We start from the raw sequence: 27,979 nt of genomic DNA on the forward strand, positions 1-27,979 counted from the left end.
GGACCCTGCAATCCTTCACTTATCCTAAAGCAGAAGTACTAAGGCACTCCATTGTTTCTCATCTCTGCCCTTTACCAGTACTTTTCCCTTGCATGCCTAACTCCCAGATTGTGCAAGGAACTTCCTCTTACTCATTAATTCACATCAAATGAATGTTTTCCCAATAGATGTGTCAATTCCCTGCAGTGCTAAACCCATCATAGGTACGAGGATCATCTGAGTTCACACCAATCGTGATGACTGGTTTGTCATATTATCTCAGCTCACAGAGGCACATTTAGTAATTCAGTCACTGCACACATTTCTTGCTCTGCCATCTCTGCCATCCAGCCTGCATGCCTGGGCCATCAGCCATGGTAGCAGTGAGATATGACATCAAAACCAAGTGTGAAATTTAAAGGTTGTTTTGAATAGTCAAGCATTTGTCATTTCTCCTTGGATGGTTTGGGATTCATGATGCAAAGAGAACGTAATACAAAGGATGCAGATACTGGCAGAGCCAAAGCACCAGTAACAGTTGAAAAGTGTTTTCTCTTTAGTCAAAGACATAAATCCAGAGACGGTGGTGCTGAGAATCACCACGAAGGCTCCACTTGGGTTTGGTTACCGGGTTACCATCAACAAGTAACCAGACTGCCATGGCTGTTGGAAATCTCATTTCTAATGACTCTGCAAACCACCAGCAGCTGTTTCCAAAGGAAACAAATAGCAACATCGACGTTCTTTGTCTGTCTTTCTCACATCCCAGGCACAACTGGGCTATACTTTCAGAGATGCGAGGCCACCAGTCAAAAAGCCACTAAAAGGCAGCCTCTTGCTGGAACCAGCAAGCACACCTTCAGGGAAGAAATTCTGGTCTTAAAGATCATCCGTCTGTCACTCATGGCTCCTCTCCCTCTCCCTCTCCCTCTCCTCTCCTTTCCTATGTACCTTCACTCCCCTTTTCCTTCTTCCCTTGGCTTTTCTTTCAGGCCATGGGACTCACTGCCCTGTTCCATCTGTCACACTCCAGCTCCACTCCCATTAGTACATCCAACCACTCACATTGTTCACTGCTCTACTCTGTCTCACTTCACCATGGCTTCAGGCACACACACAGCAAGTCTGTCCCTTCAGGGCAGGAAGGATGCTGTCCGGGTTGCACAGCTCCACCTGTTCCTCACTCTCCATCCTTGCTTTAGCTGCCTCCTTTCCTGCTTTTTCTTCCACCCCAGGGCAGCAGCAGCTCTGGTCAAGCAGCATGGTACAGCAGAGCACCAGCCTGCGTGAGCAGGGGGGAACTATAGCAGAACATCAAGCAAAACCCACACACAACATCAGCCTGGGAATGGGCTCGTTCCAATCTGTTCCTTGTGCAGCACCAGCCAGTTATTTGTGCATATGTGAGGGTGTACGAGCAGCAGGACAAAGCAGGCAGCCAGCCCTCAGATCGCCCTCTATAACTTACATTTGTACAACCAAGAGAAGCAGACATACTAAAACATGAACAGACAAACAAAAAAGCGAGACCAGTGTGGCAAACGGTCTGTCGTATTTGCTGGGCTAGGCAGAAACCAAAGCCAGGCATGGACTATTTGCTAAACACAGCAAATCAGCACTCAGTGCCTTTTTGGGGGAGCAGGCTGAAGGGAAAAGGTTTTCCTTCCCGTTCTGGCTTGTTAAAGTGTTGCTAGCTCAGTGGAAATGATTTACTCCTTGATGGATGTGGCGCTGCCGCTGGACAGATGGGTTGAGTAACCTATGGACATGGAGAGTGAAGGCCTAAATAAATCACACCAAGTGAAAATACTGTTAGCAGTTTCATAATTTAATGAAAAAGTACTTGTAAAAAGGGGACATCTGAAAAAGACCGAGTCCATCTTGGAAAATTGAATATATATATATATATTTATATATATAAAACAAAATGCAAAATCACAAAAAAAAAAAAAAAAAAAATTAAAATAAAAAAAAAATCGACAAATAAGGTTAAGAGGTAATACTTCAAACAGTTAGCCACCAAACACACAATAAAAACTAGCAAATGCACTTTGGGGGCAATACTTGAGAACTACACAACCAAGGGCTCCTTCATATATCTATTACAAATCTCGTTAAAATGAGCAAAACCATTACCCGGGAATGAATAACCCCGGAAGAGCAGAAACGTTGAGTTTTGCTGAAAAGCACCATTTTCCTCCCTTCCTCCACACGCTTCTGGCCACCAAACGACATGACCGCTTTGCTCACCTCTCAGTGCAAGCTCCGCGGGATTTCGTGACCAGGAAGAGGATTGCTAATAAATATCGAAGGAGAACTTAAGAGAATCAGAACTGGGAACGCAAATGAACAAACACCTGTTTCCTTATTCTGAAAGGCCCATGGCTTGGCTTAGAACACAAAGCATTTCCCGTTAAAATAAAACATGTAGAAACCTAAAACGCTACCGTATATTTACACCAAAAGAAATGATTTTGAAGGTACAGCTCTAGAAAGACAAATTACACAAATATACATAAAATCAAGAAGTGGGAGGGGGAAGGGGAAAGAAAAAAATAAGATGCGTGAAGCAAAGAGATTAGAATTGCCAACTACACTGGGTTGCATTTTTTATTATCATTGTTTCACTACAGAAAAAGCCCTCCAAGCCCTGACCTGCTTAGTCCTATTGAAAGCAGAGAGATTTCAAAGGTTAAACCAAATCTAAAAACGTCGCTGCAATTTCCTAAACTAAAAGCAATAAATTAAGACGGTGAAGGAAAGCAAGCTGTTGTTTGGGTTCTGCATAGTCATCTTTATGTGGGGTGTGAACCTTCCTAGACAAAAACAGCCCTCTAGGGACAGAGGGTGCTGCGGATGGCTGGAACGTGCAGCACGGCTGAGAACAGCGCGGTAGTTTAGCCTGGAAAAGAAGAAATCTGTCTCTATTCAGACAAAAAAATATCCCAGATCACATAAACAAACCAGCAAGGGTTTCCCCTTGTTTCTCGCTTCCTCCACACTGGTTGAAATTTAAACACCAGCTAACAACTGGCTTGAAAGCACACTCAAAAAAGCTTTAGTTTGGGAAACAGCAACTGATCCAGAGGTTGAAAAGCAGCTTAATGGAGCCAATAATTCCTCAGCAATAAAAAAACATACTTCAGATGGTGACTGGCTAAAATTTTACAGCCCTAGACACCAGAAGCGGGGCTCTTAAGCCCACATTTAGGCAGCTAGGGTTGAAAATTTGTGCCTGCATAAGAAGTTCGGAACAGATTATTTCTAATCCATCTTATTTTAAAAACACCAGGTACAAACACCTCTGGACGTGAAATCTCAGTTTCAAGAGGAACCTGGCATCACTGGTGATTGCCTACATGTAAGTAAGTGTCAAATAGCATTTTTCTTTGAAGTAGTACATCTACTTTTGTAAACACTATCCACAAAATTAGCCATCTGTACTTGTTAGCTGGGTAAAATATTTACAAGTGCATCCCACAACAAGCAACTATGTACAGAGATTAAAAAAACTTAAGTACTACAAGTTGTCTATTTACAAAATAAGCAAATTATTGTGAAGAGAAACACAACCCTCAGCAGGAGCAGGGAGCAAGGGCACACCCAGAGGTCAGCAAGTTTGGCAGCTCCAGCGGCACCTGCTCCCACCTCCACAAGGAGCCTGCAGACACCCCTGCAGCTGGAGCCCTCCCGCAGCACCGCAGGGGACCGTCACTTAGTAGTCGCTTGGGCCTGATCCAGCAGAGCACACCAGGACATGCCTTGGGAGCCGAGCACTGAGTTCTGGGAGAATTCAGCGGGACTCAGTACAGAAGTAACTCTAACATGTATCTAAAGTGCCTTGCTGGATCAGAACCGCGCTGCAGGTGCCAAAAAACGCGGTTTCGGTGTCTCCATTGGCGGTTCCCTGCAACACGCCAGAGCAACGCAAGGACTTCTCTAACGCCTGTCCACCACAAGACTGACATGAGGTGGACATGTGGCCTCACACTCATGCTGCCGAGGAGGAAGCAGTTTCCTGAATTTACGCAAGGATCAACCACTTCATGCTCTCCCAGATGTTCAGCTCTAATAGAACCTACCGATTTATTCATGACTTTGCAATAGCTCGGTTAACCTTGCAAAGGCTGCAAGCCAATTCACAGTTGAACAAAACTACTCTGATTTCACTCCCCATCTCCTGCTGCAGTTCTTCCTAACTTAGCTCCTGTGCCGTTTTCTGGAACCTGTGGATGCTGAGCTTTGCACTGGTACGTCAGAATACACAAAGGCTGAGTCACCCCGTGGGGGCTTCTAATCACCTTTGTACCGAACTGTGAGAAATCATATTCTTTTTGTTTCTATTGTGACACTCTCTTCCAAAGTCCTTACTTGGGCTTTCTCTATCTGAGCTACTTCGTCTTAACCTCATCTGCTCTTTATTTTCATCGCTTTCTGCTTCAGAGTCACTCAGCTCCAAGTCGGGACAGTACCCGTCATTGTCCTGGTACGGAGCCCCTTCGAGCGTCTGCTTGCTCCACAAGCGTTCTTTTGCTGCAAGCCTTCTCGTTGGCTTCTCACAGCACCGCAAATCTTCCGTTGTCCTCACCAGACTGTTAGTGGCCTCCTTAAAGGAGCGGCTAAAGTGTTCAATGGTGGATTTTCTAAAACCACTCTGGCTGGCCAAATGAGTTGTCAGCACAGAGTCCTGTTCAAAGGGCGTCTGGCTGGAGCTGTCCCTCTGGCTCACGTCACCAGTCCTGCCCATCAAGCCATTGGATTTGGCCACCAGCCGCGAGCCATCCTGCTGCAGCCGCCCATTCCCGATGGAGGACTGTCCGTGCAGAGCAGCCTGCAGTGCCAGGGGCTTCCCTGATGGCTGGCCCCGGTGGAACTCCGGCACCTGCACAAGACCGGAGTCCTTCACCTCGCCACGAGGCTTGCCGATCCCTCCTGTCACAAGCAACCCATTACTTCTGGTGTCGTGCTGATATCTGGAGTAAGATTTGGCTTTGATTTCAAATGGCTCCTTTGACATCGGCACGCTCCTTTTGCTGTAAACAGTGCTGTTGTTGTCAGGAGAGAGCGGTCTGTTGCCAGGCTTCAGTGAGTTATTTTTGCAATCTCCTAGTGCTGATTTGGGCATTTTTAACTTCAGGGTGATCCTGGGAGGTGGGTAGAACAGCGTGTTCTCTAGTGCACTTGTCAGGGTATGGCCTGTGTGAGAAAAAGATGAGGGAGCAGCAGATGAGAAGACTTTTAAAGAAGAGGAATCACTTCTTTACCTGTAGGGTTTTACAGACTATGAGACAGGCCATTCAACAAGAAGCACTTGTGAACAATTACTGTGAAATTATGTATTAAAGAGAAGTCAGGCTACTGAAAACAGCTCCCTATCACTTACCAGCTCAGAATTTAGGTACGCATTTTAGAATTTTGATTAAAAAACAAATAACATGCCCTTTCATGGGGCTTTAAGCCAGTGAACTGAAGCAGTTTCAAGACATGACTGAAGTAGTTCCAACAGAACTATAAAAAGTTCACATCCAGCTCTGGATAGAGAAAAAACAATGCTTCAAACTGAGCTGCACTTTGGACTTAGTTCAGTTCTCTGCTTTGTTTTATAAAATTCTCTGTTTTAAAGCTCTTTTCACTCCAATATGTTAGTCACTGTGATATAATACGCTTGCATCACCATTGCAAAATAGCTGTCAAAACATTCTAACAAGTTAAAAAGCGCTTGGCTTTGTCTTAGTAGACATTTCTAATAAAATTTCATTACACAAAACCAAAGTGCTTTAGAGTACTGCTGCGTCCACCAAGTATTGTAGAATCACAGAATGGCCTGGGTTGAAAAGGACCACAATGATCATCTGGTTTCAACCCCCTGCTATGTGCAGGGTCGCCAACCACCAGACCAGGCTGCCCAGAGCCACATCCAGCCTGGCCTTGAATGCCTCTAAGGATGGGGCATCCACAGCCTCCTTGGGCAACCTGTTCCAGTGCATCACCACCCTCTGAGTGAGGGTGTGTCCTAATCTCATCTGAAACAGTTTAAAAAAGCAATCAAAAACCTGTCAGTACTAACAAAACTTATCCATGGCTCTGGAGTAGAGAAAAAACATAAAGGTTTCACTCAAAGTTGGTTATGGAAATCTTGAACAAACATTGAGATTTCTATTTCACACTGTAGAAGCAATTACCTTCCTATTAAAAAAAAATAATAATAAAAATAAAAGTAATTGCACTGTAATGCATACTCTTCCTCTTTCCAAATCATTTAATATCCCAAGTTGGAAGGGACCTATAAGGATCGTTGGGTCCAGCTCCTGGCTGTGTACAGGACCATCCAATGCCATGTTCCTCACTTCAGGACACAGATTTAATAAAAATTATGGTCAGGGTTTGTTTTGGTACAAAGCAGTTACTATTCACTGTTAGAAACAACAGTGCTTAGACCCTTTTTGAAGGAAGTTTACAGATCACAAGCTAAGATACACTCCTCCGTAATTCTCATTAAGTACTCAAGGCAATGTGAGAACTGCAATTCCTGTCAGTCACTCTTCTCATTTGCCTGAAGAAATTAACTACAGCAAGCAAAAAGCTTCTCAGTTGGAGAGCAGAGCTTGCTGTGGACAAACAGTACCATGAAACAGCGTCCCAAAGAAGCAAAAATCTAGAGATCTCTATCAGTTTGTTTCTGCTTCCTGGGTGCCACAGTAATTGGAAACTAATCGGCATATGGCAGGAGCATCTATGGAATAAGAATTTTGTTCTAATTTATAAATATTTGACATTCATATGATTACCTGCTGCAATTTCCTGATTAACGAGCTGAACTTGCAAGTTGAAGACCTGTTCATGTACTTTACTGTGAGACAGCTTCAGTTTCTCTCTCCTGCTTACCATGTAGCAGAGATTTCTTACCTACAGAGAAACAACAGGAGACTTAGTATAAAATTAAAAAATATCCTGACACAGGAGAAATATTGTATCAACAACAGAATTATAGGAACACTGTGAGCAAAATCCCTTGGCAAACACCTCATAAATGTTACTGAACATATGTAACTATGAATATAAAACAAATCCTGCGTTTTTTTTTTCTTACTGCCAGTTTGCAGAACGCCTTGAACGTGTTTCGTGAGACAGCAGAATGTATTTTCATCTATAAGAACAGGAAGGGAACACAAAATTCCAGTCAAAGGAGAAGCACATGATCTGTATGGATTGCTTGTTTGATAGCCTGCTTCCACCACACAACTATGCTGGGCATCTCACTGCAGCCAATACTCAGTTCTTCCAGAGTTTCCTTTCAAAATGCTTCACAGAATGGTTTTTAACAGCTAAATTTGTTTGTTTTCTCCTACGATTATTGCTACTTTACAAAGTAATACTTGTAGCAAAGCTACTACATAGAGCTGGTGTCTTTGGACTGGAATTAACATGTAAATCAGCCCTAAAAGAACACTGCAGCTTCTTGCACACTTTACACATTTTTGTTGACTCATTCAGCAGTTTATTTTCAGACCCCATTACAGTTCCACATATTTCTGCTTTTACTGTTTGAGTTTATAGCAATATTTCCACCTAGCGTAATGAAAACAGGAAGAGGCGAAGAAAATTGTGATTCAGACCTGGAAGAGCCTGCAGAACACAGAAGCAGCAAAGGGGCAGGATGAAAGATATTTGCCATGTATACTTTCCCCAGCAATTAACTTGAGCTGTTCAGAAACTGAAGCCTCTCTCTCCAGAAAGGAAATTCCAAAATTCCCAAATGAATTTTCACCCCAAGACATATCTCAGTTGGAAATCTTATCGTATGGGAAGTTCAGAAACTCTGAGAAGAAAATCTTCCATTCAAAGCACGTTATGTATGTATACAGTATACATACATAACATATGTGTATGTATAAAGTATACATATATAACATATTTAAGTAGGGGCCAAATTCCTGCTCTGGATTTTGCTCAAGGACTCCATATTTTCCAAATGCTGGTTAGCTGATAAGCTGGTAAAGAGCCAAGCTGGATACTGATAAAAAGATTATTTCCTTTTCACTCTACTCGGTGAAGCCACAGGCAGTGCTAGGCCAGATGGGCTGTTTTCCAACAGCTAACCAACTGTAGCACCCTGGGCAGCTGCGTGCAGGGAAAGTGTCCAGTTTATTTAAGAGCATGAGATGTGATTCAGCCTTCCCTTACCTAAGGCTAGCTGACAACAGCACGCTGTCAAAGAAGGGAGGTGAGTAAGGGGCCTGAATCAGGTGTCACGGGAAGCTGCCTGAGCATAAGTCAGCATCCTTCTTCATGTGTAGAAATAAAAAGCCTCTGTAGTAGTTAACCCAGGACTTCACCTAATTGCCCTCTATGAGGGTGAGAAGGTCTGTTTCAAGTTTTTGTGGAATACTTGGTGCATTACCTAGGCAAATTCAACGTACATTGAAATCAAAGAGTCAGTGCTCAAGTACGTCCGTTGTGGACGGAAACAGATGTGTTACATTATATAAGGGAGAAACCTCTATGCAAGGCAGGAAACACAGTGTTCACGGTGAATCTCTCACTGAACTGAAAAGGGATGGCTTCTCCAAGTCTCTGCAACGTGCAGCGTACCATCAGAATGGAGTTCAAGGCCTTACCTTTTTATTATTATTATTTCATAAATCACCTCCCTGTGCTTCTCCCATTCCCACTTTTGCCCAGACAAAGCAGCCGCTCACTTGCGCATCATTTTTACCAGTTAAAACTCTTACCCTCTCTAGGTCCTGCCTCAAATGCATGAACATCCTCATGCGAGTATGAATACTATCTTCTTTTGGCTGCACCAAGCCATTTTCTTCATCCTCCTTGGGAGGAAACAAAGGTTTGTTAAAGTTGCTTTTCCGCTTTAGTTTCCAGTAATTGTAGATGAAGTCTACAGCAAGTTTAGGGAGGCCCAGTTCTGCTGCAACATCCTCCACTTTAACCAGTGAGTAAAACTCTTCTTCCAGCTCTCTGAGTTTCTGGGCTCGTAAACTGGTTTTCTCACTCTCTGTTTGCTTCTGATCTGATATGCTTTTGGGGTGTTCATCAACATCAGGCAGAGAATTCTGTTTGTTCTTGCTGTGCTTTAGACAGTATGACTTGAATTTGACCTCATCCCCGTCATCCAGGATAGTCTTCATCTCTAAGCTATGCTCAAAGGCACAGGTGACATGAAAGGCAGTGATGCAGCTTTTCACTGAACACTACAAATGAAAGACACAAAAAAGTCACTAGGAGTAGAAACAAACTAGAAAAAAAAACATAATTACTTGAAACTTCATCCCTACAAAACCAAATTTAAGCATTCTGAAGAAATCAGCTGATATTTCTAAGTCAGAAAAGCGTGATTTGTTCTTTTTTCGTCTGTGAATGGCACTCAGTGAAAAGATCAATTTCTGATCCACATACTATCAGTACTTAATGCATCTCAGCCTCATTCAAAGGAAGGCAATTGATAGAAACTTCTCACTCTCTATGCTGGAGTGCTTAGGGAACTGATTTGTTAGTAGCCACGATGATATGGATAGGGAGCTATCCGGCAGTTGTCTTCACTGAAGAAAATTCAAAAACCTTAAATTCCCCATCCCACAAACTCAAGAGTCACAGGAAGACAAGTACATACCTGAATGCAAGCACCGGTTTTCAGTTTGCATAAACTACACACTAAAGCCCATCGACTTGGTGGAATGTGAGAGACCTTTGTGATCGGCTCCATCCTTTCTGGGCAAGCAATACTAACCTGAAAACAAAAAACAGCACAGAAAACAGTTATCAAGGCAATAAAAACAAGCTCTCCACTAATCCCAGAGGTGTGACCGCAAGTATGACCACCATTTGTCTCATTCAGTGATCTCTGCGTGCTCATACTTCGTAACAAGTGACTTGAGGAGATTCCACATGAAGAAAACAATACTGTGGAATGCAATTAGTTTAACCTGGTGGCTAGCAGTTGTAATTTTTCAGAACATTTGAGGCAGCTACAGCATGCCATGTTATGAGCCATTTCAGAGACTGAAGCAAACGATAGCAAAGTTTATTCCCTTTCAATTCTGTCCACCTATCCACTGTTATAGTAATTTACCAGTTGTCTGTTGTCCATGCTGAGAAACTAAGGTGGGGTGGGGGCCTCTCTGCAAAGGTACCTCAGCTATCAACTGATGCACATATTAATATTAAAACCTGCTTAATCCCTGATGAAGAAAGACTTTGTTTTGGCAGACCTTCTCTGTGAGGCAGGCATATCCAAAGACATCAATGCTACCTTTATCAAGTCTGAAAGTCCAAGTTGCTATTCTCAAACTGAGTATTTTTGATACTCTCTTATCTTTTGCACTGTTTTGAAGAACAGTAAGCAAGATCTCCATTGAGAATGATGGGGTCGCATCAATTTGCCATGTTGCCTATATTCCTTTCAAAAACTTCAGGCAGTCGTACCAGCTTTTCACTGTGCATACCAGGAGTAGTTGGGACATATCTTGTCACTCTCTGTCCCTATTCATCCTCTCCCTGCTCCTTCTCCAGAGGTATTTATGTTAGAAATGTTGCCCATTCAGCTTGTAGCGCTGCCTGTTTATGTTACTCCACTTTGTAAAAACACAAAGAGGCGCTTAGAGTCAGGTGCAGTTTATTTATACTGGCCTCCTGCCACCTGCATGTTTCTAACATTCAAAGAGAGAAGTCAAAGCAAAGACTGTTTGAACTCATGATGGATCCAGAGAGCACAGAAGCCAACCTTTTCACTTCCCCAAACCTCCCATCCTGAGATCGAAATGACCGCCTGCCTTAACATGCAGCTTCTCCATTATTTCTCTGTGTTGTGCCTGGTAACATTTTGTCTGCCATACTCTGAAGAAGTAAGAGTGGGAGAGAGTGAGAACAGCGGGCTGCTGAAGCCTGCTCTCTGCAATTTACACTCAGAGCCGACATCTCTGTTATCACCCTGCTATCCGCTGCTCCGCTGATGGCCTGCCACCAGTAGCCGTGTGTTAGCAGGCAGTGATCTGCACCAGTGGCTGGGGAGGCACCCCAGCTGGAGCGCAGCCACTCACAGCAGCGGCTGAAGGTGGTCATTTGATAGTTCTGCAGCTGTAGCAAGGAAAAATTACTTTCTGCTTCAGCCAACAACGCACTGACCGAGGGAGGATGTGTCTGCCATCGGTCATCTAAGGCAGAGAAATAAGTTTCAAAACAACGTACATTTTCTGATGTCAAACTCCCTCCCTTTTTTCCAAGAATATCTTCTAAGAAATGATGGAAGAAGAGACACATTTACACTAACAGATAATGCTGGCAGAAGAATAAAAGGATAAAAACCAACAGTGAGTACACTTGGTAAAGTAAAAACCTTCAAATGTCCAATATGGCCCGGGGAGGGTCAAGACAGCCTTCCTACACTATTAGCCTGCAAGGAGGGGGAGGGAGGGAAGAAACGAGACAAAACAAAGCATTCCAAGAGGTTGCTGAATCTATTGGTGATGTGAAATACCTGGTGCAACTGCCTACAACAATGCTAGCCTATATTTACAAACTCAATCAAGTCCCTCTTGGATCTTTTACCACAAACACGAGCACGGCCCATTTTCCTCTGCACTCTGCCTTGCCCCATTTTGTTAGGGGAGTGGTGGGGAAGTGGCAGCAACTTAATTTGTTTCTTTGAGGGGTTTTCCAAGGGAGTAAACATTCTTCCATAAAGTATTTCAAGGTCTTCAAAACTCTGTCCCTTTCTAGTTGCCCGGAGCACATGAAGCCATGGTGTCTCTCCAGACAAGAACCTGCTGTTTTAGCAGAGATTCTCAAAAACAAACAAGCAAAAATAGCCAGGCTTCTCTGGTGAGAGAATTGTAGTTCATTTTGTTTTTAAAAGCACCGATGCAGAAGAAGAGGCTGAAGGGATCCAAGAGGCATTTCCAACCTCTCCTGGCAGGTGCCACCTCCTTGCTATGCCTGACACACTTGGCATGGGCACAGAGAGGAGGAGGTGCCTGAGGCCTGGAGCTGTCGACTGTGCTGTGGGAGCAGCTGGATTCGAGCTCTCCCACCTGGGCACTCTGCTGGCTGCTCTCCCTCAGCCGGAGGGAGGTGGGCAGGTAAGCAGCCAGCAGGTGCTCCCTGTCCCGTGGTCAGCTGCTTTCCAAACCTGCCAGTTTGCTCCTGCTGGGGTGAACATCAAGGCAACCGCATGCAGGAAGGACCTCTTACGGAAACCAGTTTGCTCAGAGCTAAGACAGCTTCCAGCCAAAGCACTTTAAAAGTGCAGGAGGAGAAGGCAGGAGGCTTTTATTTACTTATTTTAATCTTTCAGGTTCTGTTTCTTTTTTCCTCTGCTCCTTTCTTACTTGAGGTGGATGAGACACCAGAACTACAAGCTGGCCTGAAGGGAAAGCAGAACTGCAAAGATAAGTCCACTGACAATTACATATATGCCTAGCATAGAGCTAGGAACTGCACACCACAGCAGGCTTCCAAATTAAAAAGTCATCCAGAATCTTGACAAGGCTGCTTGAGAGCTGAAGGTTTGGGAATAAAGCACCCCTCAATGTCATGGTGCCAATAGACATGGCTGTAACCTCACACTATGCCACCCACTCCAAGGGATCTGTGGATCTTACCAGAAAGAAAGCACAAATATCACTCTGAGTACAAAATTAAACACACACATCCTCTATACTTGAGTGACTGTTTCAATATACAGAATCATAATTTGATGCTAAATCTGATTCTAAATAGAGGAAACGTAAAGCTTCATTATTAAGCTCTATATATGAACACAGGCATGAATCTAAACAGTCCTTATAAAATATAACATAGAAGACAAAAGCCTCATCTCTCCACCATTCAGAAACATGTCTGATTTTAGTGCAAAGAACTTGCCTACAAACATCTCCACATCTTAGAATCCATCCAACACATACCATACAATTTGCCTGGGAATTTTTTGTCTCAATAAATAAAACTGGATGTATTCAGTGCAAATTATATTCCTAACTGAGAGCACACTAAGAGACCAAGAACTAAGAGAGGCAAGGAAGCTGCAGTTGTGCAGCAAGTAGTAGCTTACATCACTGAACCTTTCCAGCAGGTCACTCAGATCTCATAATGACACCATAAAGAGACTGCTCAGTTAATGGGGAAGGACAAAGAGATTAATTAATTAATGGAACATAAGCTGGACTCTTTCCCAATCTTCAACAGATTCTGCAGACTCATCAGAATAACGCCCATGCAGATACCTTAAATCACGAGAATGTGAAAAGGCAGAGGAAGGAACACAGAGAAGGTGGAGCAGGAGATTAGAATACAGAAGAATGAGGCAGAAATTCAACTTTACCTCTGGAATCCAGAGAGCACAGCTCACATGTGCCCACTTGGTCCCTGTCCTGGTGGCTTTCATGGCACCTCCTCGTTTCGGACACAGGAGGCACTGAGGATGTATCCCCAGAACACAGGTGCGGCACAGCCAGCTCCCTTCGGGGACTTTCAAGATTCCATAGCATGCCTTGGAAGAAAACAGGGATTGAGATCAGTGCACTGATAGCATTTTACATCCAAACATTAGTTCTCAGATGGCATGAAGCTTTCAAATCCTAAAGGCACGGTTTGCCCTTCACTTGATCTTTCTCTAATTTCTTTACCTTAAAAGGAGTCAGGTGATCAAAGAGATTAACAACCTATTAAAACAAAGCCTTTTCATGCCAGTTTCTTTTTAAAACGTGTCTTGGCGTTATTTGTTCTTGTATAAAACAGCCGCTGTAACTGAACAACACTGGTGTTACAACCTTCACCTTTGCATTCAGTGTCTTTTTATGTTTCTGAAGCAAAAAACAGGCATCTCTATAAGCAGACATTCCCCTACCATTAACAACTTTATGCTCCAACATTATTCTATTCAGATGTGAAGTGATAAGAACTGTTTGACTGAAGATTCTTTCCTGTGACATTCAATTACTTTTGTGGTTACAGTTCTGAGAACCGTTTATGACTTCAAATATTTATATACAATATTGCCTCAAAAAATTACAACAGTATATACCAAAATCATGAGGTTCTGCTTTGCCTGTTTCCCTGGGGCCTCCTGGAAACTGAGAGATTTATTAACTTTTGCTAAGTTTGAGGACAAAAAAAGTAAAAAAGAAACTTAGGTTTGCTTTCTAGTTCAGGTTCATAGCAGTTCTGAATGGCTAACTATACCTTCATGTAGACACATCCTGCTGCGCAGACACACATATTCACAAGCTGACCATACTTGAAACCATTGGTTGCACTGAGGTGCAACTCCGCTCAGCTGCCCCCAGTAAAAGCTTTATCAATAAAGCAGATTTTAAAGGAAAAATCGCACCATTCCCAGCACATATCAGGGAACAGTAACATTGAAATCCTTGACAGAACAAGATTATTAGCTGGGACCCAGTATGGTAAGATTCAAATCTAGTACAAATTCCCCATGCTTGCTTTCCCTGCCTTCTGGTTATAGGATCTTGGTATTTAATATGAAGAGATGTCCAATATTGCACAATCACGCTTTGCCTAGAGAGAGGGTGACTTCCCTGAATGAAATCCTGCATTATGAAAGCATCAAGTCAGACCAACCTAAATGCTGTATTCATGTTTGACTGTTGTAAAGGCCCAACAGGGGGAGCTGTAATCTAAATTTTACAAGTGATTTTCATTTCCTGTTAAATGGTACATGCTCACCAACACTTTATATTACCCATGAAGAATAACAGAATTGCAAGGTTTGAAAGGGACTTCTAGAGATCATCGAGTCTAAGTGGCATTACACCAAGAGATCACTTTTAGGCTGCAAATGGACATATACCACTTCCTAATTACAGAATCACAGAATCACAGAATTGTAGGGGTTGGAAGGGACCTCTAGAGATCATGGAGTCCAACCCCCCTGCCAAAGCAGGTTCCCTACACCACGTCACACAGGTAGGCATCCAGGCAGGTCTTGAATATCTCCAGAGAAGGAGACTCCACCACCTCCCTGGGCAGCCTGTTCCAGTGCTCCGTCACCCTCACTGTAAAGAAGTTCTTGCGCACATTCGTGCGGAACTTCCTATGCTGTATAATTCAATACAGCTAGTAAGTGGAGGTGGTCTTGACTAGGAAATCATTAATTTAGCAATGTGAACCAGCATGAGAGAGCACTGTGAGGGTAGAAACCTCTCACACTCCTCCGCATCTCCAAGCAGTGTGCTGACAAACAGACCTGAGGCTGTTTGATGAACTAGAGCCCATCTGGAAAAAAACCTGAACTGATAAATATTTTCGGTTGGTTGTTTGCTGCTATACTTTGTTAGGATTAGCTCCAGCCCAGCTTCTGCTGAGCAGGTTCAGATCCTGTGGCTGGGGAAGGGGCAGGGTTAGAAGGCAGCAGGCCAACAGCTCCAGTGCTGCAGGCAACCCCAAGCCCTGTGCTGCAAATTCTTCTGTATTTTCAAGGGGCACAAGCAGGGGCTGCCTTTGGAGCCAGCAGCCCAGCTGTAAAATTCCTTCTCAAACAGGATGCACTAGAAACCACAAGGCTCAAATCTGCTTTTTAGTTATGAGGATACCTCTGCCTGATGAGGCTGAGCTCATTGGGTGTGAGGTCCTGGCTACACCTGAAACACCACAAAACATGAGCAGCATTCAGACTAAGAGCACAGCTCTTGCAGGTGCTTATGCCCTCTAGGAAAAAAGATCAGTCTGTTAAAGCATCTATACACATGATTTCAAGTGGCTAAACTTGGAGAGCCTGTGTTTAGCCAATTAACTAGTCAACTGAGGAGGGAAAAGCCCCAGATGCAAAACAGATGATCTTTACATTTGTTAACATATAGTCTGCCAGCATTCTCTGGCCTGTTTATTTACAAATGCAGGTTTACTAAGGATGTGGAGGGGAACCGTTTATGCTTGTGGAGGAAGCATTTGCAAGTCCAGACAACACTTCATGTTACAGCTAGACTACACAGACTGTGCTCAGCCATTTATCTGCTGTAACTCTCAGAGTACAAAACCTAACTTGGTATTCTATCACTCTTCATACCCAGAGAATTACAAAGGCCTCCAAATTAACATTTAATACTGGTTCAAATTCCACACTTGCAAACATAAACAAAGATGACAGGACAGCATCAATACTTCTGCAGGCACTCACCTGATGGACGCAGATATTACACTTGTCACAAAACACCATATCGTTTCCATCTTCACTGTCAGGAGACCGGCACACATCACAGATGACGTCTTCATCATACTCTATACCCAGACCTTCTTCAGTCTCAATAGCATGATTCATATTCTCATGACAGTGTCGCTCCAGCACTTCAATAGTTTTTTCCATTGTGTTTTCATCCAGGGGCCCGCATCCTACAATGAAGAATAGGGAAAAGGGAAACAGAATACAGTCAGATGCCTCTGACCAAGAGTGAGAGGCAGAAAAACAGGACAACTAGCAAATACTACAAACATTACTTACATCAAAAATAAATAACTCTTTTTTCCAACTCACCAGCTAGTATTACCTTCACCTCATAAATACAAATAGACTACTGGAGTAAAAAGTTACACGTTGAAAAAAGCACTACAGAATAAAAGACAGAAGCTTCTATAACTTCTTGCTTCTCTCATCTAAGTCTTCCTCCACCTCCATCATTCTAGGAAACACTGATGACTTTCAACATCATCCATAATGTTCTTCATTCTGAAGACGAATCCCTTAGCAAATAAAAATTACCAAGTACACTTCAGATGTTATGAAGATACAAAAGTTGCCATCACTCCTTGAGTTGCCAGCACAATAGATAAGAAAGGAGCTCTTAACCATTTCTTTTTATGAAACAGTAAGTAAATGCACCATTAGCAATCCATGACACTTATTTACTTGAACACTATGCCTGCTATACACACTTACCACTAATCAAATGTACCCTAAGCAGATCTACTTGAAAGGATTTGCTTTGAGATTGATCCTCAGCTTGCAGCTTTAGGGACACCCTCAGAAACTCTACAATGTTCACAGCTACAAGAAATCTCAAAGTCACATCCCCTCAATAATGTCAGTCATAAATGCTGCCACCGCCTGTTGTACAATATTTACTTAGGCTAGCAAAGGTTGGGACACCCATGCAGCACTGATACTAGAGGCTAACGTCACTATAACTGCTGGATTATGTACAAGAATACATGATTACTAATAAGTGCTAATATTGATTTCTTGTCACAACTGATAAACAGTGAGATGGAAAAGACAAAATGATTGTTGATACGAAGTACCTGATGTTATTAAACTGTTTTGGATAATGCCAGGATATTTTTTCACTCCTGTATATAGAGAATCAGAATCTTTCAGGCAGGAACGGACCTCAGAGGGATTCAGTCCAGCTCCCTGCTCAAAGCAGGATCAACACTGAATCCAGATTAGGTTGCTCAGAAACATGCTTAGTTAGATCTTGAAAATCTCCATGGATGGAGACTCCAGTCCCAGAAAAGCTTTTTGGTTTCATGAAGAGCACCCAATATGCTTACAAAGCATACCTGCCTTTAACATACATCATTTGCACTGGAGCTCAGTCATGAGCTCCCTCCTTTACCACGTTGGTCTCCTGGCACAACTACTTGTTTTCTTGAATGCCTGGAGATGGTCCTTAAAGTTTTGCTATCTCTTTCCAACAATTTCACCCTTCAGAACTGCCTTGCAGATCCCACTCAGCAGTTCCTCAAATAAGCAGAAGATTGTTCTCCCTAAATCCAGGACCAGAAGGCTACTTTCTCTCCTTGCTCCCCTCGAGATCTCAGTCTCCACTATTTCATAGCTGATACAGCAGATAACCAGCAGTTAATCCATCCCAACTAGTTCTTCTTTCTTCATGAATAGCAGATTCAGGAGTGTCAATTGACTCTCTTTTTCCTACCCGCCCTTCATCAAGAACCTGCACTCAACCATGGAAGAATGTCAGTCAAACAGGCTATCCCATCACAGCTAATCCAGCAGTAACTTCAAGATTATTTCCCATAGCTTACTCCCCCTCAAAGCCTTCAATGCCCACAACTTACATGGAAATAAAAAATACTTAGAAGGATTTCAATAAGCTAGCATGTGCAAATCCTAATTATTTCTTTAAGAGAAAGGCATATTGTAGCTCCTTTGTATTTTGTAGCAATAATATGCTCAAGTATTAAAAATGGAAACATCTGTTTTTCCTATGCAAAATTCTTAACTTTGAAAGTCCTAAAACTAATTCCACCTGGTGTTGGCTTTTTCCCTCCTGTATCAGTCTGCACAATCTGCACATGATTTTGGATGTAAAGAAGCTTTAAGGCATAAAAGGTAAAACAAAACACCAACTGATCTAGCAACTCATTTTAAACATTCCATAGCTTTGCCATTATCTCATTTTTGTTAGCATTTCCATTCGGTGCTCAAAGATCTTTAAGAAACCTCCGAACAGACTCCGATTCAACCAACAGAAATAAACTGCTGCTTGAAAAACTAGAATGTGTTGCGAATTACCCATTTCAGTGAGCTCTTCATTTAGTTCCTGGAGCCAAAAGATGTCCATATCATCCAAGTCATAGCGACACATAGACTCTGCCAATTCCAAGATGTTGATGTAACCTGGTTCTGTAGGCTCTTGGCTGGAACAGTGGATATACTTCCTGGGTCTTGTATACAGTACTTCTTTCACCTTTTCTGCGACAACCCTACGTATGTAAGGCAAAAAGGAAACAGAAAGTTATATACAACTTTTTAAGACTCAGCCTTGAAAGACATAAAATACTTGTTATCAATAGCATTTCACATATTTTAAGCTAGTATGTAAGTGAAGCCAGAGTGGGAAAGACAGGATTCTGTAAATGTCATTTCTTCATATAAAATCCATTAAGGTTTGCTATGTATACAGAATCACATTTAAAATGCAAGCTTGTGCATAATATTTTCAATTTAAGAAATGCTACTAGAATGGTGATATAAATGCTTTTGAAATGCACAGAAAGCATTATGCATGAAACTCACTACGATCTTGTCAACTGATAATCTTCAAGACACCAGCTTTCTCAGGAAACGCTTGATTTATTCTGCTGCAGGGGGTGGGAAGGAGAGGAAGATGCTCGCTCTTCATTTGGGTTAAACAGTCTACCACTGTTTTACAAACGATACTTTCTCCATGCTACAAAAGTATTTTTGTTCTGCAAGAACGACTCTGTTGCCAAGCAAAAATGTACAGTGGAAAAACAGCTAAAAATCATCCAGGAAATGAGGGAAAAAAATACTGCTGTGTTTTCAACCTTTCAATTATTTTGTAAGATAAAACTTGGTGTTTGCCTAGTACACTGGCCTATGGGAATGGAAAGACTGACCCTAGCTAGATAGAAGTCAGTCTTTCTCTGCATTTAGTTCAAGAGGCCCTGCATGTGAAAGGAAGCCAGAGAGATACCAAGTGGAACGGTGCCATGCATGTGAAGCTCTGCATGCCTTCCAGAGCTAGCCCTCCCCAGCACCAGGAGAAAAGAAAAGCTGTGGGAAACAAGGCAAGAGGAAGAAAGAGGAAGTAGACAAAAGTCAAGCCGTATCCCACATAATTCTAAATGGAGAGCATGTGTTGTGACTGTTAGCATTATGTTCTTCTGTCACTCTTCTCCACGCCATCACCTCACTCATTTTTTCTCTTGTTTCCTTGTGACTTTTTCTGTTCTCTGGTCCAGCAACATTTATAGCCATTTTTTCCCCTAATGTAGTATTGCTGGTATGAGATGCAATATATTTATTTTAACAACTTGGTACTGATAACAGCCTCAATGGAAATTAAATTACGCTGGCACCAGCACTTTCACTGGACAGTTCATTTATCTTTGTCCCAAAGCCTATCCTGGCAGTAATACTTCCACAGGTGACTCTAGATAATACTTCCACGTTATAACAAACACTTTTTCTGCCAGGAAGGGTTGCAGGACTACACCATTATGTTTTCCTGGTCGAAGTACAACGTGAGAGGATGAAAGATCTATCTCCTGGACCACCTCTTTTTGACAGACCACCTTCTCCAAGTTGACGCTCTGCACACACACACTATGTCTAATTGCCATTACCTGAGAGATGGCTGTGGAATTGTTTCTGGACTGGCTGGAACTTGGACTCCTTTCTCCCATTCCTGTTTCCACGTGTCCGCAAAGACATAATATTCATCGGGGTTAACATGGTGAGAATCCGGTAGTTTCATGGCACTAATGAGATCCTTGCGGAACACCTGCAAAGAAGACCCAGGGAAGAGAGAGGCATGAGGAAAAAGGGTTGCCCAGAGGAAGCAGTAGGTGAAGCAGTAGATATTTTCATAGTTTGCACTGAAACAATGCACATTTGTTGATAATTTTCTTAGGACTGCCAACACACAAATAAATTCATGTGCAGAACCATGATACTGCTCAAAGCCTAATCAGAAGAAGGCTGTTTCAGGTAGCCAAGATGAGAGGGAAAGGAGGGCTGTACCTAGTCTACTACTTGTAATGCCATTTTCAAACAGCTCCGTTTACTTGGCAGTCTGCATGCTTTATCCTTACAAGGTAGGATACATGTATTTTTTCCCTCCCAGTTAAGCTGCCTTAAACTGCAATATTCTTCACAGTCTAAGAACAGTTGCCTTAGCAAGGCTGATGTATAGGCACTTGTTTATCTCTAAGCCCATCTGAAATTTAGTGGCCAGGATCTTCAAGATCAAAGACAAACAGCTGCCTGTATCACCATCTCTGCGTGGCACTGTACAGCGATGCTGCTGCTGCACAACAACCCAGCTCAGATCCCTTTAGCAAACCTACCTGGTGAAACCTGCAACTGCATATCACCACAAACCTATCCATTACAAGCCTCGAGCTGCACCGATCAACCTCTGGCTTAAGAAGATTATGTTTTTAAGAGCATGGAACCATTATCAGTTGTCATAAAGCTTACTTAATGTAAATACCTGTCAAATAGAGGTGCATGAAATTTAAATAAAGGGCATATGAATCCCTCTTTTGTTGTTGTTTGACTGGGTTTCGTTTTTCTTGGGCTTTTTTCTCCCTACTGATACCTTGCACCAGTCTAACATTCATTAAAGCAGAGCAGTGACTGTGGCTTGGCATTGGTGAGACATCACAACTAATTAACTGTATAGTCACAATGAGAAATCAAATCTTCAAAGGGTAATGAAATGAAAAGGAAAATACCCCTGCAGTAAGCTGTGGAAGGTTGAACTCCTTCTTAGGAAATTCAGTTTTATAGTGAGAATAGTAATAAAATACTTTAGAGCCAAATACCTTAATGCACCCTTTTCAACTTGACAGCACCAGACCACTTAATGTCTACTGCAAAAATTCTCAGCTGTTCTTGGAAATCATCGAGTTAACTGTTACAGCTGGGAGCTCAACATGGGAACTCAAAAATAACGAGCAACCAGCTCTTGAGGCTTTTGTATTTACTACTAAGGAGTATCTGCTTTGCTTTGCATCAGACTGTTTACTGCAACCTTCTGTCTGCAGCCCTTTGGTCTGTACAGAAAACAAGAGCAAGAGTGGAAAGACCATAAGCATCCGTTTTTATCCAAGCAGCATGTCTACATGTCACAAATAAAATGTGAAGTGTTCTACACCATTTAAAAGGAATTTTCATATTCTTTGTTACAAAAAGAGCTAGGTTTATGAGGAACACTAATGTGGCACGGTTCCATAGAAATCCACGAGGAAGAAATAATCCACTGAGAAATGCTATGACTGGTTTAATCATTAGAAAATATACTCCTCAAACCTTACCTAAGGTAAAGCATAAAGCGCTTTTACAAACTACCTTTTCAGTCACTGAAGAAACACAGGAGCGGCTCACACCAAACCCAGTGTTTTTCAAACACTAGATGAAAAACGCAGTGAAAGGCATTAGTATTCCAACTACATCGAACTACATTGCTTAGCAGCAAATTCATCTTCTGATCATCCATTATGTATGTGAACTGTATCATCTCTATTTTTAGTGCACAAAACCCATGGAGCATGAACTTCTTCTTTCCCTATGCCTGACCACTCTAGTACCATGTAAGCAACACAAAGTGCTTCATGTTGCTAAAATTAATAAATATTGCTATCACTGAAAATAAAAGATTTCACCAATATAAATGTAACTGTTAAAACCTTAAGGAAAACCAAACTCAGCTAAGATTTCCTAATAATACTTCCCTTGCTTTTCATGCTTAGGTTAAGTACAACTGAGTATTTCCTATAGACACCTGGAATTATCATAAGGACATCCCAACCTATAGTACATCTCATTTCTCATCTCCTCACACACAGCCAGTCTTTCAGCAGGGAAATACTCTCAGAGGACAACATTTCAAAACTCGTGTCTTTAGCACTCGCTCTATACTGTGTTCTGGAAGTAAACCAAAACACCCAGGGGACCCATAGAAAGGTTTCTTATCAATCAAATAACTTTTTACTCCAGCAGCCAGCCTCTAGGCTACGGTCTGGGCCTCTCAATGAGGAGCAGACACACATGTTCAGGATTTAGATAGCTGGCTTTTCCTCACGGTTGTGTCTTTTTGGACTCCTACAACATCCATAAGGCACTGGCCATTCCTATGGATAGCACAGCTTCTCCTCTTGGCAGCAGCCACCTTCACTTCCCCAATTAGCCCACATGTGCAGCAGCCACTTGCTGGCTGTACGGCAAAAGCAGTTGCACTTCTCAGCATACACAATACACAAGCCTTCAACTCTATTTTAGCATCATCTGTAACAGCAGAGAAATTGAGAAGAACTGAGTAAGGAGCATGCCTGGCCTAGGTTAGCAATGCCCTCCCACCCACTGGGAGGACACAAGGCATCTCACAAAGAGGCCCTCACCAAGGGGAGCTCCGGCATTAGAAGGCGGCTGGTCATGGCCGGTGTGCACAAAACAGGAAACTGCCCACCCACCAGAAGCTTCCGCAGAGGTTACTGCGTGACAGGGGGTTGGTTTGACATATTTTTAGCAATTGAAAGCCCTGCTTAGCACTTGACTGTGCTAAGTCGAGTGCTTCGTTACATTTAGCTGCCAGGAACTTCTAAGTTTCAGCTGAAAACGGTGCAGCAGTTAGTCTGAAGGAAGTCAACGAAAACAGTGTTTGCTTGTGTCACAGAAATAATACTAAGCATTCCATGGAGAAACTCTGAAAAGTTTTTCACGCTTTAAAGCTGAGACTGAGATCTAGAAGAGGAAATAACCTTCTCAGGTCAAGACAAGTACAACGGTACTCCTCGTGACGCTGAGCTTTTAAGCATTTGACCACCTATTATTAAATTCCACCATGGTAAGGCCACCAGTGGGAAGCACACATCAGAGGTCTAAGTGAAGTACATGTTAAACACTCTGTTGCTGTTACAATCAAAGCAGGATTTCTCCTGGATTGCATCTAATTGCTTCACACTCAGGCTTTCCCTGGTGCCTGGCAGAGCCCCTAAGGAGTTACCAGCATTCATCTCATTGCCACACGCCTGCTACCTAGAAACAGAAGGCACGCAGTCTTCTGGCACAGAAACATAAAATACCTGTTTTTAAGAGGCAGAATGCCATCCCCCTGCCCAAATTCTACCGCTCAACACCTCCAGCAAAAAGTTATACCCAAAATCACCACATAAATAATAACAAGGAAGCCAAATGGTACTAAGAGCTATTACACGTGGAACATAACCACACCGTATCTGAGCATAGATAGTCTCATCTAATACATCTAATCTTTGCATAGACCTTTGACAATGTCTGCTGAAGGCTGCTTATCTATTGAGAATAAAGCTGCAAGGTGCACACCACCTTCCAGAATCCAGTGGGCTCATCTTCCCAAGGTTGAATTATTATTGTTAGTGCACTGCAATCTGGGCATTAAGTTTCTGAATTGAGGTACTTCACTAAAAAGGAGTACACCCTATTACAGACAGGATGAGTTGGATGGTTTATTTTGTAGCAAAGCAAATCAAAAGCAGAATAAATTAAGAATGGAAATGAAAACACAGTTCCAGGGACATATAGTGACTAGACTGAAAAAATAACGTTAAAAAAGCTTCTCAAACATCTCCATAATTTGAACACATCCTGCAGTAAATCCTAATCTTCAAACCCCCACTCGCAAAAACTATTTTTATGTATCACCCAAGACTCGAGAAAATGAAATATTGCACCTTTCAGTGGAGCAGCCGCAAGTCTTCCGAGCCTCCTTCACAAGTATATATAGGAAAAGTCATGAAATCGGATAGTAAATCAACCACGCCTAACATAGAGTCTCTGACAGCGTTGTCTCATGAACCAGAAAAACGCGCACAAACTGTGTAAGAACACGTCAGGTTTTTCTCAGACATAAGCTTCAGGGATTAATCCTAACAATCAATTCTTTTTAAATGATATTAATTAAACAGATATTTAGAAAAATCTGTACTCGTTATCATCTGTTCAATTCGTTCTATAATCATGTTTAATTCTCAGTCTCAACAACTTCCTGTGGCAGATGAGCTTCACAGTCTAATTATATGGTGCATGGAAAAGGAGATCCTATTAATTGCAACAGACTTCTCAACTTCCGGCCTCGTTCATATCACCTCGCCCTTCCTTTCCAGTTCCTCCACCACAAGGACAGGCAGGACTGAAGCTCTACCTCTGCTCTCTCCAGACCATTTATACTTAACCGCTTTGCCTACTCAGCCAGTTCCAAAAGTCAAACAGCTCAGGTTTTTCACAAGCAGGCCCTTCCATGCCCTTATACATTCTGCTCACCCTTTGCTTTAAGCAAAAAGATCAAAAAAATCTAACCAGCGAGGTTGCATCTCTGATTTACATGAAAGTACTGTATGTTCTCTTTCAAAATCAACTAACCCACACAGGCTAAAATGGAGCCCATCAAAATGCACAAGCCGTGCTGACCAGAGGTCTTGAGAAGGCTGCAAAGATGACAGTTGTTAAAGTTAATTCAGAGTCTTCTAAGGTAGGCACACACAGAAAGGTGACAGTCTCCTGTTCCATTATGCATGGCACACGCCAAGCGATATGATTTAATCACGGTGTCCATTCATTCACAGAACAAAAATGACCGCTTTCAAACTGCCAAAAGAATCCATTCTGCGCTCGCGGTCTAATCTTACAGGGTGCTCCACAGGATCAAGACCTACAATTTATGTGACAGTTAAACGCCACTAAAAAAAAGTTCCACATACGCGAGTAATGAAAGCAGGCCATTTTCTTGGGGAAGATGAGCTACATTTCACATGATAACACAGCTGTCACCATCAGCACCAAGGGACCAAGAACTACTATTGCCATGGGATTCAAAACCCTACTTGCAAAGAGAGGTAAAATACTGCCACCTTATACGGGTAGGTTTCACACAGAAAACCACCACGATTCTAACTTAACTCCTTTGCAGTTTTAAGAGGGTGTGAGGACTAAAAAAAAAAAATACATAAGCTTGAGTGTCATATAAATCTCTTTGGCTCTTTTGTGCCCACACTAGCTCAAGGCAAAAGAAACAGTCAGCCTTTCAGGATGGCTCAGCTAATAGGTTTTCCCTGCAAAAATGATTCCAACTATTCTGCCATCGTTTTCTGCTGCAGCTTCCAAGGAGACAGGAAGCAGCAAAGCACAGGTTTCAAGCTGAGCCAGACGTCCAAATGCTCCTAACCTGCTACTCCCACACAGACTACTGTTCAGAGCGGAGCCCCTCCTGTCTCAGCTCAGGTCCATAAGGGGCAACTCTGCAAGTGGCACACAGCCAACATCATCATGAAGCTCTGACATACACTGCAGGCCTGCCTGATACCTTAACATTCCTTATTATAAGTAAATGCTAAAGCTAATTGGATAGCAGAATTTTCAAGACACTGTTTCAGTTGCTCGCAATAGATTACAACCCAAAAGGAGTGCAATAGAAAGAGCTGCAACCTTGCTCCTCAGCATCACCTTAGATCCTCCTCATCTTCTCTGAGCAGGAGGGTGGGACAAGTGGACCTCAGATCCCACTCAGAAGCATCCCTTCAGCACACATGCAAACATCTGATAGGCACAGCCAGAGAATGAGCTTGGACATCTGCACTGCAACACTATATCCTGTCCCACAGCAGAAGAGGGGAGATTTACATTAGATATTAGGTGGAAATTTTTCACTCAGAAGGTGGTGAGGCGCTGGCACAGCTGCCCAGAGAAGCTGTGGTGCCCCATCCTGGAGGGGCTCAAAGGCAGGTTGGATGGGGCCCTGGACAGCTGAGCTGGTGAAGAGCAGCCCTGACCATGGCAGGGACTGGGACTACACAATCTTTTAAGTCCCTTCCAACCTAAGCTATTCTATGAACCTCACTCCACTGATATCATTGCTGGCACCTGCTTCCTTCCTGAATCAAACCACAGGCAAGGCAGGCAGCCCTCAGCTGCAGCTGTTTTATAGGTGACCACAAAGGAGCAAGGCAGCTACAAACAAGTCCTGTGAAGCAGCAGACAAATATGCTAACCTGACTGTCAGTCACAATTCTGCAAATGAGCTTTTATTCGGAAAGAGAACCCAGGTAGTACATAATACTTAAATCTAGAGACGACTGAGAAAGTGGAAAAAAATCCTATGTATCCGTATGCAATATAATTGAGAACGCCTGGCTTACTGGAATGGAAGAAAAATTAATGTATGAAGACCATGAGCAAAAAAATTCCCAAACAGCTATTTATAGCTTTGACCTTTTAGATTTTCTGCATCACTAACTCAAGAAACAGTCTGCTGCCTGGCAAGCAGAGGTGAATGAAAGCAGAGCACTGCCAACTCGCTCAAGAGATCCCTTGCTGAAGGGATGCTGTCAACCCGAAATTTCAAATTTCTATCCAATACTATTACAAAAAAACTTGTGGAATTACTGTAACATGATTTTTTTGAAGGGTGTGTGATGGGGTCAGCCTTTGCTTTACGCTCTTGTCACCAGTTGGTCCGTTAATAATAAATCTCAATGCTCTGCTGACAACAGCGCTTCATGCAATGCACCATTGCATGCAGTCTCCAGCATATGATTTTCTAGGGCTTGGAAGGAGTGCTTGCTCCCAGCAGAAGATAACACAGGAAGGATAGCCAAGAGTCTTATGCACCAAGGGCAGAGATTACTTCCACTCGCCCAACCAGTCCCCTTCTCAGAGGACTTTAATTTTTCCTTTATTTTTATATTTTTTAACATTGCAATATTACACTTGGGACACTCTTCCAAAAGAGGATACCTTCTAAGATTCGATTTTTCCAATTATTTTCTATACTGGGGAGGGGGGCTCTTAAACAAAAGATTCCGGAAAGAAGCCAGCGTTACAAGAATGATGATGCTACAAAATACACTTGATAAATTTAGTGTATATTCTAGGCTTTATTCTTCAAAGTTTTGTATTTTTTCAAGTTTTGATAGGCTTGAAATTTTCTCTTCAAGTAAGTAACAGCAAAGAAAACCACAGGAGGAACTGAAAACACTGTGCATTTTAATTCCTCCTAGAAGTGATGTAAATAAGAACACCTGTAAGCTGTATCCATGGATCACATTTCCCTAATTATTGTTTATACCTCCATACACACAAAGACAGCACCGAGAAAAGGGAAAGTAAACAATAACAGGACAATCTTTAGGAAGAAGAGGCAGAAAAAAGCAAGGCAGGGTGAAGGGACTGCTGCTAAGGTGTATTTGAAACAGCAAGTCTGGCAATGGGTTTCTTTCTATTCCCATTTGCCCAGCTTGGCAAGTAATAAAGTTAATGCAAAGAGAAACATAAGCAACAATTACAAGAACTCAGCAGCCAGAAGCTGTTTTGAGATTGACATTCTCACAGAACCATAATCCTCAAACATCAACACCTTTAAAGGTAAATAGCATAATAGACTTAACCATTTTGGCGGCTGCAAACAAGCACTGTGTAGCGAGCTCTGGCCAGTTTTGCTCTTCTTGAAACATTCCCACAAGATTTCCTTTTATAAAATGAATCTTTGCATCCTCTCCAATTAACTTGTGATGA

The 27,979-nt window shown here is 42.5% G+C and overlaps 1 protein-coding gene across 4 annotated transcripts in view; it reads right to left on the bottom strand.

Annotated features, from left to right (window-relative positions):
* Positions 1–1,786: 1,786 nt before the first annotated feature.
* JADE3 (jade family PHD finger 3) overlaps positions 1,787–27,979 on the bottom strand; it is a 54,090-nt gene continuing 27,897 nt past the window's right edge. For all 4 annotated transcript variants that reach the window (XM_015851218.3, XM_015851206.3, XM_015851226.2 and 1 more), the window contains 8 exons: positions 20,056–20,213; positions 18,479–18,669; positions 16,124–16,335; positions 13,310–13,477; positions 9,605–9,721; positions 8,712–9,185; positions 6,768–6,885; positions 1,787–5,175 (listed from right to left, as the gene is read on the bottom strand). In XM_015851218.3, the coding sequence (XP_015706704.2) occupies positions 4,277–5,175; positions 6,768–6,885; positions 8,712–9,185; positions 9,605–9,721; positions 13,310–13,477; positions 16,124–16,335; positions 18,479–18,669; positions 20,056–20,213 (2,337 nt within the window). In that variant the 3' untranslated portion in view covers positions 1,787–4,276. The remainder of the gene's footprint in view (positions 5,176–6,767; positions 6,886–8,711; positions 9,186–9,604; positions 9,722–13,309; positions 13,478–16,123; positions 16,336–18,478; positions 18,670–20,055; positions 20,214–27,979) is intronic.

The sequence above is a fragment of the Coturnix japonica genome, chromosome 1 (assembly GCF_054131305.1).
Source record: "Coturnix japonica strain WE chromosome 1, WE-NBRP24, whole genome shotgun sequence".
Taxonomy (NCBI): domain Eukaryota; kingdom Metazoa; phylum Chordata; class Aves; order Galliformes; family Phasianidae; genus Coturnix; species Coturnix japonica.